The sequence below is a fragment of the Dendrobates tinctorius genome, unplaced genomic scaffold (genome assembly GCF_039654945.1).
Source record: "Dendrobates tinctorius isolate UK_male_01 unplaced genomic scaffold, ASM3965494v1 ptg000075l, whole genome shotgun sequence".
Taxonomy (NCBI): domain Eukaryota; kingdom Metazoa; phylum Chordata; class Amphibia; order Anura; family Dendrobatidae; genus Dendrobates; species Dendrobates tinctorius.
Window position 1 is genome coordinate 29233387 of NW_027361743.1, and position 20599 is coordinate 29253985.

Genomic DNA, 20599 nt, shown 5'->3' on the forward strand with positions numbered 1-20599 from the left:
GTAATGATCTGGAGAACAGAGGCAGCTGATCTCATGATATTACAAAACGGCGAACAGAGTTTTTTACCTGCCATATGCATAGATCTCTCCGATCACCTAGCCCCCCCGGAACTCGAGCGACTATCACCATTTTATGTTTTAAAGGTCCCTGCACAGTGGAAAGCTTTCTGCTCTTCCTTCTGTAGATAATACTGTACGAGAGAAAATTTTGCGCTTTTGCAAAAGATAAAAAACAGGCCTCTGTTATGGTGCTAAATTTTGCCCACACACGAAAAAAGCGTTTGTTTCCCTCTCCACAGCATTTCCATAACCTTTGGATCCATGCGATACCCTTGTCGACCATGGAGATTTCGCCACCCAGGAGCAAAGAGAATGAGAACAACCAGGATTAAGGCCCCGTCACACACAGCGAGATCGCCAGTGAGATCGCTGATTTTGTGACGCCACAGCGATCTCGCTGTGTGTGACATGTATTAGCGACCGGCCCCCCTGCCGGGTATCGCTGATCGTCCTCGAACGTCCCGGGCCGTTTTTTGATCGCTGGTCTCCCGCTGGCCAGCGTGCATCGCTGCGTGTGACAGCGAGAGACCAACGATCAGCGACGCTAGTTTCCAATGTAAACAGCGGGTATCTAAGAGCCGCGCGGCTTAGTTACCCGCTGTTTACCTTGGATACCAGCTTGCTCGCTGGTCCTGATCGCTGGTGGGTTTGTCTATGTGACAGCTCACCAGCAATCAGCTAACTATGTCCCAGCGATCCCATCCACGTCGGATCGTTGGTGGGATCGCTGGGACATTGATGTGTGTAACGGGGCCTTTAGACCCACAAAACAAGCACATGGCTGTATGATACGTATACCATGCATAACGTTTTTCCTTGTGGCAAGTGACATGCCAGTGTAAGGAGACTTATAGGCTGTGCAATGCTCCTCTGGGAAATTAAATATGTAAATTTTCTCTTCAGAGAGAAAGAGAACTGGAACTCTAGCTCTATCCTAAAAGCCATTATCGACCCTTTAACGAGCCTTGCTATATGACTTTAGGATAAAAGCCAAACCAGAATCTCAGTTTACAGACACATGTTTCAGGGTGTTGCCCCTCCTCAGTGTAAAGCATATAGTAAGTCTCCTTATAAAAGCAAAAATGCCTTCAAAGGTATGAACAAAACCACAAAATTGGCAATGATCAATAAAGTGGTTAGCACTGCAGCCTTGCAGCGCTGTAGTCCTGGGTTCAAATGTCACCAAGGACAACATCTGTAAGGAGTTTAACGTATGTTCTCCCCGTGTTTGCTCCGGGTTCTCTGGTTTCCTCCCACATTCCAAAGACATACTGATACGGAATGTAGATCGTGAGCCCCAATGGCGACAGCGCTGATAATGTGGGCAAACTGTAAAGCGCTGCGGAATATGCTAGCGCTACATAAAAATAAAGATTATTATTATAACATTTTGTTATATTAGAGACACCAAAAAAATAGACAAACGAGATAAAAAAGACAAGACTGAAAGACATGATACAAAATATACACATATAACTAAAAAAGGAGGCAGAGCAGTATACACAGCACTATAAGCTTATGATAAAGCCATGATTGTTATATCTTTCAGTCTTGTGCTTATCTCCTTTGTCTATTTTTTGGTGTCTCTAATATAACAAAAAAATGTTATCATTCCCAATTTTGTGATTTCATTCATACCGTTTAAGTAGTTTTTGCTTTTATCTGTATTATGTCTACTTGATCATTGTTTAATATTTTACATATTTATTTATACTGGGGTATAGGTTTTCCTTCTTATTTAGGTCAAAATAAATATAAAAGTCTCCTTACCCTGGCATGTCACTCTCCACAAGGAGAAATGTTACTAGTTAGACCCCAATCACAGGCCTTTCAAACAGCCAAATCAGATCTCATGCTTTGCCCTGAGGAGGGGGAATGCTCCGAAACACGTGTTAGCAAATTGTGGTCCTGGTTTGGCTTTAATCCTAAATCCTGTGGCAAGGCTCATTAAAGGGTCGATACTGACTATTAGGTTTGCTACTTCGAATAGGTGGCACTAAAGTTCAAGTCCTCTTCCTCTCTGAAGAGACAATTTGCATGCCATGGACAACACATATATTAGAGAGAAACTGAAGGAAGAGAGACGTCAGACAAAAAACTTAAGCTGGCCATTCACAGGAGATAGTTGTAAGCCCAACATTTGTTAAGCCATCTGTCCAGGCCGAGATCTCGGGCTTTCAATGGGGAGAGAGAGAAGATGCTGCCATACTCTTCTATCTGCTGCTAATCTCCGCTGAAAACAACAGGATGGAGAATAGAAATTTCAACTACCCGACCCTTCGCTTCCCCGACGTAATGTGTCTAGGGGGGGGGGGGTCAGAGACCACTAGAAACTATTACTAAGGCCGGTTTCACGTTTGCGTTAAAGGCCGCCGCTAAGCCCCGCCCCCTGCTGTGCCTCCGCCGGTAGCTCCGCCTCCGGGCGCATGACGCTGCATGCGTCATGCATCCCCTATCTTTATCATTGAGTGAGGACGCAGGCCGTGCGCAGTATGCATTTGGCGGCGCCTGCGTCCATTTGACGGTGCGCCGAGCGCAACCAAATTGCAACAGGTTGTGTTTGGTGCTGGTCGGCGCACCGTCAAAAGGACGCAGGCGTCGCCAAAACGCATAATGCGCACGGCCTGCGTCCTCAGTGATAAAGATAGTGGACGCATGATGCATGCAGCGTCATGCGTCCGGAGGCGGAGCTACCGGCGGAGGTGCGGGGCTTAGCGGCGGCCGTGCGCAGGCCGACGCTGCGGCCTTTAATGCAAATGTGAAACCGGCCTAAATAACACTGGCGGGATTTCATGGACAAGGACCCAACAAGTGTCACCTAATGGTGAATTAAGAAGAGTATGAGATTTTACAATGAAACAAGATAATAACGAACATTAAATCGCTCTTTAATAGGCTGAGCCCAGAATCGGGTGCCCTTCATGGGCTTGGTCTATGGCTGTCCTTTGTTTCGGGCGTCTCAATAGCAGCGCTGTCTCCTTGCTTTTCCAGTCCTGGTTGTTCCATTTTGCGTTTCTGCATTTCCTTGCCAGACAGTGGCCGCAGGACACAAATCATGGCTCTGCCATCTTTCCTTTCCTTTGGTTGCACCATACATGTAGAACAAGCCGCCATGCTTTCTATCATTTGCTGCAAAACGTCCTGAGAGGGAATCAGAAAAGGAGAAGTTTATTACACATCTACTCTTTCTAAAAGGATCGCGCATGGAAAATCTTATTCCCCTGCTTCATGCCGGGAGTGTTCCTGTAAGCCATCCACACACACAGAAAGCAGTCAGCCAGATGTTGTAGGATCAGCACTATGCTCCTCTGTGAGACACCTGACCTTTCCTGTATAATACCCAGGAGAATGAGCAGCGAGGCATATTAACCTGATCCTAGTTTCTGCTGCAGAAGAAAAGACAAATCAAGCTGTGTCTGTGCACATTAGACTAATGGCAGGTGCAGACGGCCATATATTCTCATCGAAGGGAATCGGGTCCATTATGCTAATCAGACTCTGATCATACGGCGATCTGATTCTTTAGGATGAAAAGACTGGAGAAAAAAAAATTCTCCATCTTCTACATTGTATGAGTCTGTGGAAATCGGACTGCACTCAGAAGTCATCAGAATGCAGTCCAATGGTTTCCACCGACTCACTGCTTTGTGAATATCAGATCAAACTAGGACATGCAGCCATTTTTTGTCTCCCTCAGTACACACTGTGCCCAAGAAAATAAGAAATTGGACATGTGCAGGGCCCCATACATTAACATTGTGTCACGGGGGCTTAGTTCAACTAAGGCTGGAATACCCGGGGCCCCTGTGGTGTCCCTTTACTAGGGGAAACCCTGTCTGACCCTCAACCCAGGGTTTTTGCTGAAGGTGCAAATGCCTGAGCCTCCGACCTTTCCTTATCTCCTGCTCAGCCCTGCACTTAACCCTCCACCCTCCACCCAGTGAGAAGTCACCACCAAAGCTCCCACACAAATAATGACAGACAGGGAGAACTTAAACTGCACTGCGCCGCACACACACAGGAATAAACAGTAATGTGAACAGGGCACAACTAAACACAAATATGGGAAGGAGAAAGGATAACGACGGATCATACGACACCAGATATGAATCTCTCTCTCTTGAACACCTCCACTCCAGACCGGAACCACTTGGTATGAAACACAAGCTATAATCGGCGACGCCCATAGGCCAGCATGACTATTTAAAGACCGTGGGCGTGACTAACCATCCAACCTGGTCTCCAGCAGGATTAACCCCCGAGAGCCTGAAGATCAGGCCGGCGCCACTGAGGCTATAGTGGCTGGAGGTGGAACTACCTCTGCCTGCCGGATGCTGTGGTGTGAACAGCGTCCGACATGACAGTACCCCGTCTTCTACGAGGGACCCCAGGGCCCCCAAGACTCACAGGACCCGGCTTGTCCGGATGACGACGGTGAAAAGAACTGACCAGCTGATCCGCATGTATGTCTGAGGCTGGAACCCAAGACCTCTCCTCTGGACCATACCCCCGCCAGTGCACCAAATACTGAAGAGTACGGCGTACTACTCGAGAGTCCACTACCTTGGCGACCTCAAACTCTAACTCGCCATCCACCATGACTGGAGGTGGCATCGGCGTTGTGTCCACAGAGCCTACCACCTTTTTCAATAAAGCCCTGTGAAACACGTTGTGTATCTTGTACACTGCGGGAAGTTCCAACCGATAAGCCACTGGGTTAATGATGGCAGAAATCCTAAAAGGCCCAATAAACCTTGGACCCAGTTTTAAAGAAGGGATTTTGAGTTTTATGTTCTTCGTAGCTAACCACACCCATTCACCCACACACAGGTCCGGACCTGGCACGCGTCTACTGTCAGCCACCCGTTTGTACCTGGCCCTCATGCTCAACAAACGCTGTTTCACCCGCCTCCAGACTGATGACAATTGGGCTCCTAGCTGATCCTCCTCCGGGACACCCCCGGAGTCACCCTGACGTAAGGTACAAAACTGAGGATGTTGACCGTACACACAAAAGAATGGAGACTCTCCTGATGACTCTTGGCGGTGATTATTTAATGCGAATTCGGCCAGAGGAAGGAAAGTAGACCACTCCTCCTGGTTGTCGGACACAAAGCATCGTAAATACTGTTCTAGATTTTGGTTCATGCGCTCAGTTTGTCCATTAGACTGTGGATGAAACGCCGATGAATGTGACAACTTGATCCCCAACCTTGAGCAAAAAGCTTTCCAAAACCTCGCCACAAATTGCGTACCCCTATCAGATACTATGTCAGACGGTACTCCGTGGAGTCTGACCACCTCCTTCACAAATACCTGAGCCAACGTCTTAGCATTGGGCAAAGAGGACAACGCCACAAAATGCGCCATCTTTGAAAAACGGTCAACCACCACCAGGATGACCGTGCTCCCTGCCGAGGCTGGCAAGTCAGTGATAAAATCCATGGAGATTTCGGTCCATGGCCTATTGGGTACCCCCAGAGGCTGTAGCGTGCCAGCAGGACGGGTTCGGGGTGACTTAGCCCTAGCGCACGTGATGCAAGCTGCCACGTACGAGACCACGTCCTGCCGGATTTTGGGCCACCAGAAACGACGCGATACCAGCTCTAAGGTGCCCTTCACCCCTGGGTGACCAGCCAGTACCGAATCGTGGTGTTCCTTCAACACCTTAGGCCGAAGATGCAGGGGTACAAATGATTTGTTGGCGGGAAGTCCTGGTGGTACCTCCTCTTGGGCCTCGGCAGTCTCCGCCTCTACCTCAGTCGTGAGAGCCGAGACCACTACCCCTTTCTGGAGGATGGGTACCGGCTCTTCCCGAGGTTCTCCCCCCGGAAAACACCTAGACAAAGCATCCGCCTTGGTGTTTTTAGCCCCGGGACGGTACGTCACAAGAAAATTGAAACGAGTAAAAAACAATGCCCAGCGAGCCTGCCTAGGAGACAGACGCTTGGCCGACTCCAGGTAGAGCAGATTCTTATGGTCGGTGATAACTGTGACCTGGTGAGCCGCCCCCTCCAAGAAGTGTCGCCATTCCTCAAAAGCCAGTTTGATGGCCAACAACTCCCTGTTGCCGATATCATAATTCCGTTCGGCCGGCGACAACTTCTTGGAGAAGTAGGCGCATGGATGCATCTCGCTCAAGGACGAGCCTTGAGACAGTACTGCCCCCACTCCCACCTCCGACGCATCAACCTCTACCACAAAAGGTTTAGACACGTCTGGTTGCACCAGAATGGGGGCTGAAGCAAAACTATTCTTCAGACGCTCAAATGCACGTATAGCCACCTCAGGCCAGTTCGCCAGATCGGCACCCTTTTTTGTCATGTCCGTGAGCGGTTTGGCGACAGTCGAAAAGTGTTTTATAAATTTCCTATAATAATTCGCAAACCCAAGGAACCGCTGGAGTGCTTTCAGACTCTCCGGCCTCTCCGATTGCAACACCGCTTGCACCTTAGCGGTGTCCATTTTAAAGCCAGCTGCGGACACAATATATCCCAAAAAGAGCAACTCCTGGACAAAAAATAAACATTTTTCCAGCTTAGCATAGAGCTGGTTCTCCCGGAGCAACTGTAACACCTGCCTAACATGCTGCAAATGAGTGTCCCGATCGCTAGAATAAATGAGGATATCATCCAGGTATACAATCACAAATCTCCCCAGGACATGAGCAAAGACATCATTAATAAAATGTTGGAAAACGGCAGGCGCGGTGGTCAACCCAAACGGCATAACCAGACTCTCAAAATGACCCTCAGGAGTGTTAAACGCCGTCTTCCACTCATCCCCCTGACGGACCCTTATGAGGTTATACGTCCCCCTGAGGTCCAGCTTGGAAAACCATTTTGCCCCCGCTACCTGGTTGAACAAATCCGGGATCAACGGCATTGGGTAGGGATCACGGATAGTAATCTGGTTTAACTCTCGGAAATCCAGACACGGGCGTAACCCCCCATCTTTCTTCTTAATGAAGAAAAACCCCGCGGCTACAGGCGAGGACGAAGGCCGGATGTGACCTTTGCTCAGACTCTCCGCGATGTAGTCTTTCAGAGCTTGTCTCTCAGGACCAGAAATATTAAACATCCTGGCCTTAGGTAATTTGGCCCCGGGTTTTAACCTAATAGCACAGTCATAGGCTCTATGTGGAGGCAGTTCTGAGCAACCCTTCTCAGAGAAAACATCCACGAAATCCTGCAAAGCCTCCGGCAGGCTGGGCGTCACGGCGGACACACATGTGGCCAAGCAATTGTCTTGGCAGAAACCACTCCATTGTACTATGTCCTGAGTTTTCCAATCAATTACCGGGTTGTGCCTGGACAGCCATGGAAAACCCAGGACCATTTGAGCTGGGAGATTACGGAGGACCTACATGTAACCGACTCAGAATGTAGGACCCCAATGTGGAGTTTCACCTCTGCCACAAACTCAGTAATCTCCCCTTGAGGGAGGGGAACAGCATTAATGGTCACCACCTGTATGGGGTGAGGAAGTTTTTCAATCTTAAACCCGGCGGTGTGTGCAAACTCCTCATCTATGAGATTGGTGGCGGAACCGCTATCCACAAACACTGATATAGGTAGCTCTCTGCCGGCGACAATAACCTTGGCAGGGAGCATACATTGAGATACCATCATGGAGGATATGCATACGCTCAGTTGGGTCTCCTCCATACCCTCTGAGCTTAACAGTTTTCCGCCGGTGTGACCCTCTTAGGTAGTACCGGGCAAACGTTAACATAATGACCACCTTTACCACAGTAGAAACATGCTCCGGACTTCCGGACTCCCGGAGCGCGAGGCTGAACCTGTGCCACGCCAGCAATCTGCATAGGTTCAGGGGACTCATCTACTTCAACCACACCTGCACCTCTGTTTTCCCCCAGAGGTAGCGTCTCCTGTGCCCCCTGACGAAAACGGCGATCAATACGTATCACCAAACTCATGGCAGACTCCAATGATGCCGGAGTCTCATACATCAGGAGGGCTTGTTTCACCCTCCCTGATACCCCATGAATAAACTGGCTCCGCAGTGCTGGGTCATTCCACTGTGTGTCTACAGCCCAGCGGCGAAATTCCGAACAATAGTCCTCTGCCAAGCGCTCCCCCTGGCGGAGGGCGCGGATTTTAGATTCCGCTAGAGCCAGTCGGTCAGGGTCATCGTAAATGAGCCCGAGGGCAGAAAAAACATTATCGACCGAATGAAATGTAGCAGAGTCAGGTGGTAGGGAAAATGCCCATGCTTGGGGGTCACCACTCAGTAATGACAACACCAGCCCTACTCGCTGGGCCTCATTACCTGAGGATATTGGCCGCATGCGGAAGTATAATTTGCAGGCCTCCCGAAATACGACAAATTTGCTGCGATCGCCTGAAAATCGTTCTGGCAGCGGAAACTTCGGCTCTGCACCGATACCTGCAGATGCCGTTTGCACCTTTGCTACTACCAGGCCCTGCTGCTGAACTGCCCCATTCAACTCGGAGACCTGTATGGACAGCGCCGCCAACTGGCGGGTTATGGAATCCAATGGATCCATGGACTCCTGAAAAAATGTGGGCCGATTATAATGTCACGGGGGCTTAGTTCAACTAAGGCTGAAATACCCGGGGCCCCTGTGGTGTCCCTTTACTAGGGGAAACCCTGTCTGACCCTCAACCCAGGGTTTTTGCTGAAGGTGCAAATGCCTGAGCCTCCGACCTTTCCTTATCTCCTGCTCAGCCCTGCACTTAACCCTCCACCCTCCACCCAGTGAGAAGTCACCACCAAAGCTCCCACACAAATAATGACAGACAGGGAGAACTTAAACTGCACTGCGCCGCACACACACAGGAATAAACAGTAATGTGAACAGGGCACAACTAAACACAAATATGGGAAGGAGAAAGGATAACGACGGATCATACGACACCAGATATGAATCTCTCTCTTGAACACCTCCACTCCAGACCGGAACCACTTGGTATGAAACACAAGCTATAATCGGCGACGCCCATAGGCCAGCATGACTATTTAAAGACCGTGGGCGTGACTAACCATCCAACCTGGTCTCCAGCAGGATTAACCCCCGAGAGCCTGAAGATCAGGCCGGCGCCACTGAGGCTATAGTGGCTGGAGGTGGAACTACCTCTGCCTGCCGGATGCTGTGGTGTGAACAGCGTCCGACATGACACATTGATCCGGGTGCGATCCGATAATAAGGCTGTTTGAAGGTGGCCATACATATTAGTCCAAGGTCATTTTCACACACTAGCTCTTTGGTGAGTAGTGTGCATCAGCATTTGTAAGCCAAAGCCATGATGGAAATATCTGCACCTCTTGGGTTTTGGACCACCCATTGATTTTGTCTTAAAAATGCTACCATGGAAGGTAACCATAAGCCGTGCTCACACGAGTGTAAATCCCGCTCTGTCGTGACACACTCGCCCTTACAGCATCAGACGCGGTCAGTTTGGGTTACGAGACCCGCGATCAGTCCAAGCATTGCAATCCGTATACGGACCATGAAATACCCTACTAGGACCCCAATGTTGGATGGAAGAAGGAGGGCGATTTCAACCATATCAATGATTCCAAGAAGGCGTTTGTTATGCCTTACTAACGCTTCACAGCCACATATACTAATGAGGCAGGACTAGTCCAGCACGGCGTAACGTCCCTCCAACTAGTCCCGTCTCGAATCATCTAATCGCACCTCTATGGTCGTGATGATCCCCCTGCATAACAGTCCCAACAACTGTACTGTAACCGCTGCAACCAAGTTGCAAAAAAGTTGGAATCATTTGCATTTCTTGCAACTTGTCGCCCTACCTTGTAGGTTACAATGTGACCCCATTCATTTGGACTTTAGCAGCGGTGTACAGCGATCTTTGGGCCGGTCATGGTGGATCCAAGCCGCCGTTATTGGAGACAAATGGAAGTCACATCCTGTAGAAATGCCATAAATACTCAAGATGGGAAGACCAGTTTTACCAATTAAGTACGCAGAAGATTACTGAAAATGAAATATTAGGATCTGTTCTACTTTCTATGTAACACATACGATGGGGCTTCCAAGTTCTAGTTAGGTTGGGGCATGGACATCATGGAGACGATTTCCCGGCTGGGGACACCCATCTATCAGCCAGAGCAGAAAGTCACTCAATGACTTGTATGTAAGAGAACAAAAGGTCTCCAGAGGTGAAGACGCCCTTAAAAGTGGACCTGTGACCAGCTCAAAAGTGGACGGTTTATGATCTTATTTTATTCCTGCTGTTCCAATGGGCATTGCATTTTTTGGTTTGTTTTCCCTGTATAAATTTTCCATACGGTCCCAGAGATAGGGGTCTTTTTATAATGTTCTCATTGTTATGGCATTTACGTTACATGGTCTCTATTCTGCACTGTTTCCCTCTGAACAAAACTTTCTTGTAAAGACCATAAAGATTAATACAAAGTAAAAAAGGCCGCACTCTGGAACCGTACGGAGGATTAAAAAAACAGCAGAAAACTCAGGAACGCAGCGGGAACAAAAGAAAAGCAAAAACTGCGCCCTCTGGCCCGCTAACAGTCCCTTTAGTGACCGCGGCCCCACTTACCAGCTTGTCTGGCCCGCTTGCAATGCGACTGTTCAGGACAGTAATCCGTACATGATGCTTTTTCTCAATCCAATGGATAATCTGTTTCCTTTTCACATCTAAATCATGTTGGGAAATGCTGGCGAGAAAGGACATCTCCTTGATCTGGACAGGACCTGCGGAATGAGGTATATATAATATATAACGTACGGTACATTATATAACCGGGTCCGCACACAGACGTGTATTGTACGGTGCATTATATAACCGGGTCCGCACACAGACGTGTACTGTACGGTGCATTATATAAACGGAGCCGCACACAGACGTGTACTGTATGGTACATTATATAACCGAGGCCGCACACAGACGTATACTGTACGGTGCATTATATAACCGGGTGCGCACACAGACGTGTACTGTACGGTGCATTATATAACCGGAGCCGCACACAGACGTGTACTGTACGGTACATTATATAACCGGGGCCGCACACAGACGTGTACTGTACGGTACATTATATAACCGGGACCGCACACAGACGTGTACTGTACGGTGCATTATATAAACGGAGCCGCACACAGACGTGTACTGTACGGTGCATTATATAACCGGGGCCGCACACAGACGTGTACTGTACGGTGCATTATATAACCGGGACCGCACACAGACGTGTACTGTACGGTGCATTATATAACCGGGACCGCACACAGACGTGTACTGTACGGTGCATTATATAACCGGGACCGAACACAGACGTGTACTGTACGGTGCATTATATAACCGGGACCGAACACAGACGTGTACTGTACGGTGCATTATATAACCGGGGCCGCACACAGACGTGTACTGTACGATACATTACATAACCGGGGCCGCACACAGACGTGTACTGTACGGTGCATTATTTAACCGGGACCGCACACAGACGTGTACTGTACGGTGCATTATATAACCGGGTCCGCACACAGACGTGTACTGTACGGTGCATTATATAACCGGAGCCACACACAGATGTGTACTGTACGGTGCATTATATAACCGGGGCCGCACACAGACGTATACTGTACGGTGCATTATATAACCGGGTGCGCACACAGACGTGTACTGTACGGTGCATTATATCACCGGAGCCGCACACAGACGTGTACTGTACGGTACATTATATAACCGGGGCCGCACACAGACGTGTACTGTACGGTACATTATATAACCGGGACCGTACACAGACGTGTACTGTACGGTGCATTATATAAACGGAGCCGCACACAGACGTGTACTGTACGGTGCATTATATAACCGGGGCCGCACACAGACGTGTACTGTACGGTGCATTATATAACCGGGGCCGCACACAGACGTGTACTGTACGGTGCATTATATAACCGGGACCGCACACAGACGTGTACTGTACGGTGCATTATATAACCGGGACCGCACACAGACGTGTACTGTACGGTGCATTATATAACCGGGACCGCACACAGACGTGTACTGTACGGTGCATTATATAACCGGGACCGAACACAGACGTGTACTGTACGGTGCATTATATAACCGGGACCGAACACAGACGTGTACTGTACGGTGCATTATATAACCGGGGCCGCACACAGACGTGTACTGTACGATGCATTATATAACCGGGGCCGCACACAGACGTGTACTGTACGGTGCATTATTTAACCGGGACCGCACACAGACGTGTACTGTACGGTGCATTATATAACCGGGTCCGCACACAGACGTGTACTGTACGGTGCATTATATAACCGGGTCCGCACACAGACGTGTACTGTACGGTGCATTATATAACCGGGGCCGCACACAGACGTGTACTGTACGGTACATTATATAACCGGAGCCGCACACAGACGTGTACTGTACGGTACATTATATAACCGGAGCCGCACACAGACGTGTACTGTACGGTACATTATATAACTGGGGCCGCACACAGACGTGTACTGTACGGTACATTATATAACCGGGGCCGCACACAGACGTGTACTGTATGGTACATTATATAACCGGGGCCGCACACAGACGTGTACTGTACGGTACATTATATAACCGGGTCGGCACACAGACGTGTATTGTACGGTGCATTATATAACCGGGTCCGCACACAGACGTGTACTGTACGGTGCATTATATAACCGGGTCCGCACACAGACGTGTACTGTACGGTGCATTATATAACCGGGTCCGCACACAGACGTGTACTGTACGGTGCATTATATAACCGGGGCCGCACACAGACGTGTACTGTACGGTGCATTATATAACCGGGGCCACACACAGACGTGTACTGTACGGTGCATTATATAACCGGGGCCACACACAGACGTGTACTGTACGGTGCATTATATAACCGGAGCCGCACACAGACGTGTACTGTACGGTGCATTATATAACCGGAGCCGCACACAGACGTGTATTATATGGTGCATTATATAATCGGGGCCGCACACAGACGTGTACTGTACGGTGCATTATATAACCGGAGCCGCACACAGACGTGTACTGTACGGTGCATTATATAAACAGAGCCGCACACAGACGTGTACTGTACGGTGCATTATATAACCGGAGCCGCACACAGACGTGTACTGTACGGTGCATTATATAAACAGAGCCGCACACAGACATGTTCTGTATGGGGGCATTATACAGGGATAACCTCTTATCTTTTAGGGGGTTGTCCATCCTTGGTGACATTTTGTGCCGGCTCTGCAGCTTTCCGAAGCCTGACTCTGTGTAATGCACTTTTGGGATTTGCTGCATCCTGCGGTCATCCATTGACTACATGTATACGATTTGCAGACCAGCAGTCACATGCCGACTAGTCTCACCCTGCATCTCTCAAAATAACATTGCAAGAAGCGGCGGAGACCCTAGCCGGCAAGTCGTATACATGTATAGTCACGTGATGAACGCAGGAAGCGGCCAAACCAATAAGTGCATTACACAGCGATAGAGCGCGTAGAAAATGTCACCAGGAATGAACAAGCCCTGAAAGAACCCGACGGCAGCCACATGAACACTTTTTAGGCGTCACATCCCTGAAGGATGCAGTTTGGCGTGTGCTATGAAAGACAATATGCTGCATGAGGAAGAAGGCCCCAGTACGGCACTACCCAGATACTTGCCAGGTCAGACCTAAAAGCAAGAATTCTTAAAACACAGGTTCTCCAAACTATCACTGCACACCCCAGGCTTTAGTTATAAAGACTCCCTTCGGTGACCCTGCCGAGTAATGATAAGTGACACAGGGTATATACCGGGGCTGGAGCTTTGTTTCTGCTGCTCTCGGAGCTTCACCTGTTCCTCGTGCAGCTCTTTCCCGGTCAGCAGCTTGTACACGGGAGGATCTGCGCTCTGCGAGACCGATACCAGCTTCAGGTTCTCTTCCTCCATGACGCGGATCACGTCCCTTCTCAGCATCTTCCCTCTGTCCTTCCCATCTTTATCCAGCACCTGGATCATTTTATAGGGGATTATCCGGCCGACATGCCCAATCACCTTCCTGGCGTTGATATTGAGTTTCTTTGGTGCCATTGGTTTTTTGGCCGCGTCCTCCTCGGCCGTACTGTAAGGTTTTACGTCCACGGCCAGCAGTCCTTTCCTCGTCCAGCCGATGGTCGTCCACGGTAGATAACGCGCAGTCTTATACGATCTATGACACACGCCAAAGTGTCGTCCAAAGTAACACCGGCTGTTATTCGCCGCCTGGCAAAGCATTTTCTTCAGGTGAAGTCCGGACATTCTGCTGACTGGGAGAGAGAAAACAAAAAACAGAACAATCCTTTAAGTCAACACATGACAGCCCTCTGTGTTCCCACAAAATCGAAAGGTTTTAGCTATTTTAAAGGGTTAATCCCTTTTTTTTTTGTAAATGTGAGCAATTTTGCAATTCACTACTTGTTAAAATTTTCAGCCATTCTTGAGATCTTAGCAATTTTGTTTACAGTTCATTGTCTTGGAGATCGACCAGCGCAGCGCTTACAAGCTCTTTTATTGTGTCTGTAAGTGCTGTTTTGAAGCCAGCCAGAGTGCACTATCACCTCGTAATCCCGGCCAGCTCCAGCGCTCAAACGCTAGACGGCTGCGGTGGTCTGTTTCCTAAGTAACAAGAAATTGCTCTTAGCCTTTACTTTGCATAATAAGTTCTACTGATCACGTGCTCCCGCCTGTATTATAATCAAGAGCTGCATTCACAATTCTGCTGGTTGCTAGATGAGACAGTCGAGAAATGCTTTCCCGAGAGATCTGCTGCGCTCCTACACAACAGGGTGGTTATAAAAGGACTGTAACGTGGAATAAGGGCGCTACTGGGGAAATCCTAAAATTCAGAGCTCAGCAGCGCCCCCTACCCTCTGCAGTGCAGAAGTATTATTAGGAGGGCAGTCTTCCATCCCATTTGATGGTAGTTTATTTCGGGATTCTCCACAGACTTTGTTGAGTACAGATGAGGCACCGCAGGTGTTGCTCTTGCAGCCGCCATCATGAAGGCCATTCAGATAGATGGCTGACTGATTCGTAATTGTTTCTACTCTGGTCCCAAGCAGACGACCCCTCTCTAAGATTTCCATATTCTGTCATTCGGCTTATAGACAGGGGCTGACCTAATGGGATCTGTGGGACAGGATTCCGAATATTAACTGGTGCAACAAAAAAATGGAGCAGACTCTCCTAGCAACCAATCACATTCCAGCTCTCAGTTTTTAGAGGCCGACCTAAATATTAAAATAAAAAAGTAACTTAATTGGTTGCAGTGGCTAACACATCCCCTCCCCACAGCATTAGCTCTGACACATTTTTGTGTTATTATTTAGCTTTTAGAGCATCTGAATGGAGCAGACAGGCTCATATTTCAGTCCAGCTGCTACACCGATGCCTCCACTTTGTGTCAGTCATTGCACTGGTTACCCGTCCACTATAGAATACAACATAAAGTATCACTCATCTCATCCATAAAGCGCTCTAAAGTGCTGCACCTCCCTACCCCTCCTCCCTCATATCTGTCCGCTGCATACCCATTCTCTCCATTCCTCTAATGAAGGTCAGCACAGCCTAAGTGACGTCAACGGTAGTCACTGAGGCTGCGCAGACTCCCCGCCCGACTGGTGGTGAACTGACAGCGTGGGAAAATGTTCAGAAACTTTCCCATGCTAATCAGTTCATCTCCGGTTAGGCGGGGAGGCTGCGCAGGCAGCTTCTCAGTCATTCCTCTGTGGTTTACAGCCGGGACGGTCGCACTAGCACTGCTCTCGGTTGTAAACTATTTAACCCCTTCAGATGGACTATGGCGTGGGACTTGACTGTATGGCGGACAGGTATGGGATATTGTTGTGTTCTTATTTTGGCTTTTTTTTTTTCTACAGGAGAACGATGGCTACGAATGGATTGGGAGTTAAATAAAGATGGAAAAAACGTGTTTATTTTATTAAAAGTCTTTATTCTTAATGTGTGTGTGTTTTTTTTAACCCTTTCATACTATTGGATTAATAATGGAGAGGTGTCTTATTGACACCTCTCCATTATTAACCAGGCTTAATGTCACCTTACAATAGCAAGGTGACATTAACCCCTTATTACCCCATATGCCACCCGCTACCGGGAAATGGGAAGAGAGAAGGTAAGTGCCAGAATTGGCGCATCCTACAGATGTGCCTTTTCTGGGGTGGCTGGGGGCAGATGTTTTTAGCGGGAGGGGGGGGCAATAACCATGGTCCCTCTCTAGGCTATTAATATCTGCCCTCAGTCACTGGCTTTCCCTCTCTGGCGGAGAAAGTTGGGTGGGAGCCCAAGCAAGCTTTTTCTGTGAATTAATCCTTTAATTTAACACAGACAGCTCCAAAATTTAACACACATACACTACTAACATTATTAGTGAGGGCCATATATAAATATAACGGATATGCAATGGTTTACTGTATGTAAACCATGTCTCCTATCCTGTCTGGTTCGGTAATGATTTTACAGAACCCGACAATTGAATTATCGGCTATTCTGCTATCTAGCTCTGTATGAAATATAAATGATATACACTCACTGGCCACTTTATTAGGTACACCTGTCCAACTGTGTGTTAAGACTTAATTTCTAATCAGCCAATCACATGGCGGCAACTCAGTGCATTTAGGCATGTAGACATGGTCAAGACAATCTCCTGCAGTTCAAACCGAGCATCAGTATGGGGAAGAAAGGTGATTTGAGTGCCTTTGAACATGGCATGATTGTTGGTGCCAGAAGGGCTGGTCTGAGAATTTCCGAAACTGCTGATCTACTGGGATTTTCACGCACAACCATCTCTAGGGTTTACAGAGAATGGTCCGAAAAAGAAAAAAAATCCAGGGAGCGGCAGTTCTGTGGCCGGAAATGCCATGTTGATGCCAGAGGTCAGAGGAGAATGGGCAGACTGGTTCGAGCTGATAGAAAGGCAACAGTGACTCAAATTGCCACCCGTTACAACCAAGGTGGCCAGAAGAGCATCTCTGAACGCACAGTGCGTCGAACTTTGAGGCAGATGGGCTACAGCAGCAGAAGACCACACCGGGTACCACTCCTCTCAGCTAAGAACAGGAAACTGAGGCTACAATTTGCACAAGCTCATCGAAATTGGACAGTAGAAGATTGGAAAAACGTTGCCTGGTCTGATGAGTCTCGATTTCTGCTGCGACATTCGGATGGTAGGGTCAGAATTTGGCGTAAACAACATGAAAGCATGGATCCATCCTGCCTTGTATCAACGGTTCAGGCTGGTGGTGGTGGTGTCATGGTGTGGGGAATTTTTTCTGGGCACTCTTTGGGCCCCTTGGTACCTATTGAGCATCGTTGCAACGCCACAGCCTACCTGAGTATTGTTGCTGACCATGTCCATCCCTTTATGACCACAATGTACCCAACATCTGATGGCTACTTTCAGCAGGATAATGCGCCATGTCATAAAGCTCGAATCATCTCAGATTGGTTTCTTGAACATGACAATGAGTTTACTGTACTCAAATGGCCTCCTCAGTCACCAGATCTCAATCCAATAGAGCATCTTTGGGATGTGGTGGAACGGGAGATTCGCATCAGGGATGTGCAGCCGACAAATCTGCGCCAACTGTGTGATGCCATCATGTCAATATGGTCCAAAATCTCTGAGGAATGCTTCCAGCACCTTGTTGAATCTCTGCCACGAAGAATTGAGGCAGTTCTGAAGGCAAAAGGGGGTCCAACCCCTTACTAGCATGGTGTACCTAATAAAGTGGCCAGTGAGTGTATATGTGTGTCTCACTGATATATATATATATATAGACTGTATACCGTATATGTTTTCACGCATATTTGAGGCTATGGATCCATTATATGTCCATTTTGAAAGTCTCATCATATGGATGCAATACGGATGTCACACGGATGCTCAGATGCGAGAAAATCACATCCTCACATTACACACGGATCACTGTTCAGGGAGCATTTCTGTGATTCTCGCCCATAGAAAACGGACCGTATTTTTATAGGTTGTGTGTGACTCCAGCCTAATTCCAGTTTCCACTGGGGGAAAAAAAAACAAACATCTTTTTAGGCAGGCCGATCACATCACCTCACTAACCTAACGCCTCAGTTCCCCCTCCTACATCTTTCATCACTTCCCACTCTCTGTACACTCAGTAGCGCTTTGTATATGGACAAATACGGTAACTGGCACACGTAACTTTACAAGGACTTTGTCCAGGCTTGGGGTTCAAGTCAGCAGTCACTTTTTGTGACTTGAGAATCATCGCAGCGTACGCACTGTCAGGATTCTCCTCCGCTGCCAGCGCCAGGCGTGTCACTACATACATGTGGTCACGTGCCAACTAGACGTGCGCAGTATCGCTCACTGCACAGGTCTAGTTGGAATGTGGCCGGAAGACTGGAAATCAAATGCTCAGGGTCACACCAGAGCATCCTGACTGTGAGGACTCACCAGTCACATAGAGCGAACAGCCTGTGTATAGACTGTAAGCTCCTGTGATCAGGACCCTCGATCTTCATACTAGCTGTGCCTCTGTCTGATGTTCTGCACCCGTTGGACTGTACAGCGCTGCGGAATACGTTGGCACTATATAAATGTCATGTGGGCAATAATACTGCAGACACAGAACGCGTGGCGTCCGCTACTCACAGGCTCGCGGGTTGTTCTCCGTCAGCTCATTATTCTTCGCCGCTCCTGTTGGGAAACATAGATAACAATGAGGCCCGGCTAGCGACGCTGCAGCCATGTTACGTACTGTGACAATGAGGCGCAGGAAGACTTATTTTCTATACATTGAGACTAATGAGGGTTTACAGTTTCTGCCCCTCTTGAGCACAGGCGGCGCCTAGTATTACATCTCTGCCCCAGGACTCTGCAGTACCGGACACTGCCAGATGTGGCACTGTTGTCAGGAGAAACCCTTTACGAGGCTGCAGTGGGATAGGCCAATGGTGCGGTAATCCGGTGATCTGCTCCATGGTAGTGTGTGCACAGCGATACCGCAGCCAGAACAGCAGAGTCCGCACACACCATGTATCAGTGCATGGAGCCGGACTAGGCCAAGCTTCATCCCCGGCCTGTCCTGAATGACAGGGGCAATCACTGCAGCCGACAGCCTGTCCCCGAGCCGTCACTGCTCAGCGCGCTCCCGGCACCACCACCTACCGGCCCGGCCCGCACCAGTCCCGGAAACCGCACCGCAAACGCGGCAGCAAGGCACAGAAGCTGTCACACGGCCAACTAGGGGTTAAGCATGGCCGGTCAAGGTCACATGACTGTACACGCCCCCTTCCCATTCACACAGACTGATTCGCGGCTCCAGTCTTCAGCAGGCGCTGCTGTTACCGGGCGACCGCTCCGCCGCCTGCTGCCCCCCTGTGGCGGGACATGGTGGAGCTCATGGCGCAGAATCCTCGCTGCGATACCCACCCGTGTGTGTAACCAGAGCAATATATACTGCAAGGTCTCATCAGGGGCCACAGTGAAAGATCCCACAGGGCCCCAACTATCACAGCTCTTTAGTATCGATCTTTTCATATGGACCAATGAGATTATTTGGGCCTCCTTTATGTTCCAGAACCCGGAAGGCCTTTCCCCCGTAATAAAGCCGGCCAGAGTGCCCCCGTAATAAAGACAGCCAGAGCGCCCCCCCGTAATAAAGACGGCCAGAGCGCCCCCCGTAATAAAGACAGCCAGAGTGCCCCCGTAATAAAGACAGCCAGAGTGCCCCCATAATAAAGACAGCCAGAGTGCCCCCGTAATAAAGACAGCCAGAGTGCCCCCCGTAATAAAGACGGCCAGAGTGCCCCCCGTAATAAAGACGGCCAGAGTGCCCCCCGTAATAAAGACGGCCAGAGTGCCCCCCGTAATAAAGAGGGCCAGAGTGCCCCCCGTAATAAAAACGGCCAAAGTACCCCCCCGTAATAGACTGCCAGAGTGCCCCCCGTAATAAAGACGGCCAGCGTGCCCCCCGTAATAAAGACGGCCAGCGTGCCCCCCGTAATAAAGATGGCCAGAGTGACCCCCGTAATAAAGACGGCCAGAGTGCCCCCTGTAATAAAGACGGCCAAAGTACCCCCCCGTAATAGAATGCCAGAGTGCCCCCCGTAATAAAGACGGCCAGTGTGCCCCCCGTAATAAAGACGGCCAGAGTGCCCCCGTAATAAAGACGGCCAGAGTGCCCCCGTAATAAAGATGGCCAGAGTGCCCCCCGTAATAAAGACGGCCAGCGTGCCCCCGTAATAAAGATGGCCAGAGTACCCCCCGTAATAGACTGCCAGAGTGCCCCCCGTAATAAAGACTGCCAGAGTGCCCCCCGTAATAAAGACTGCCAGAGTGCCCCCCCGTAATAAAGACTGCCAGAGTGCCCCCCCGTAATAAAGACTGCCAGAGTGCCCCCCCGTAATAAAGATGGCCAGAGTGCCCCCCGTAATAAAGACGGCCAGCGTGCCCCCGTAATAAAGATGGCCAGAGTACCCCC

The 20599-nt window shown here is 49.2% G+C and overlaps 1 protein-coding gene across 3 annotated transcripts in view; it reads right to left on the minus strand.

The window, feature by feature from the left end:
* Positions 1-2932: 2932 nt before the first annotated feature.
* The window catches only part of MTIF3 (mitochondrial translational initiation factor 3), a 28335-nt gene continuing 10668 nt past the window's right edge, over positions 2933-20599 (minus strand). The window contains exons 1-6 of one of the 3 annotated variants that reach the window (XM_073583128.1): positions 19285-19441; positions 18769-18813; positions 18571-18687; positions 13892-14383; positions 10629-10783; positions 2933-3201 (exon numbers count right to left, since the gene is read on the minus strand). In XM_073583128.1, the coding sequence (XP_073439229.1) occupies positions 2980-3201; positions 10629-10783; positions 13892-14375 (861 nt within the window). In that variant the 5' untranslated portion in view covers positions 14376-14383; positions 18571-18687; positions 18769-18813; positions 19285-19441 and the 3' untranslated portion in view covers positions 2933-2979. Of the gene's footprint in view, positions 3202-10628; positions 10784-13891; positions 14384-18570; positions 18688-18768; positions 18814-19284; positions 19442-20599 lie in introns of those variants that run through there. The other 2 variants (XM_073583127.1, XM_073583126.1) reach the window with 2 other exon arrangements.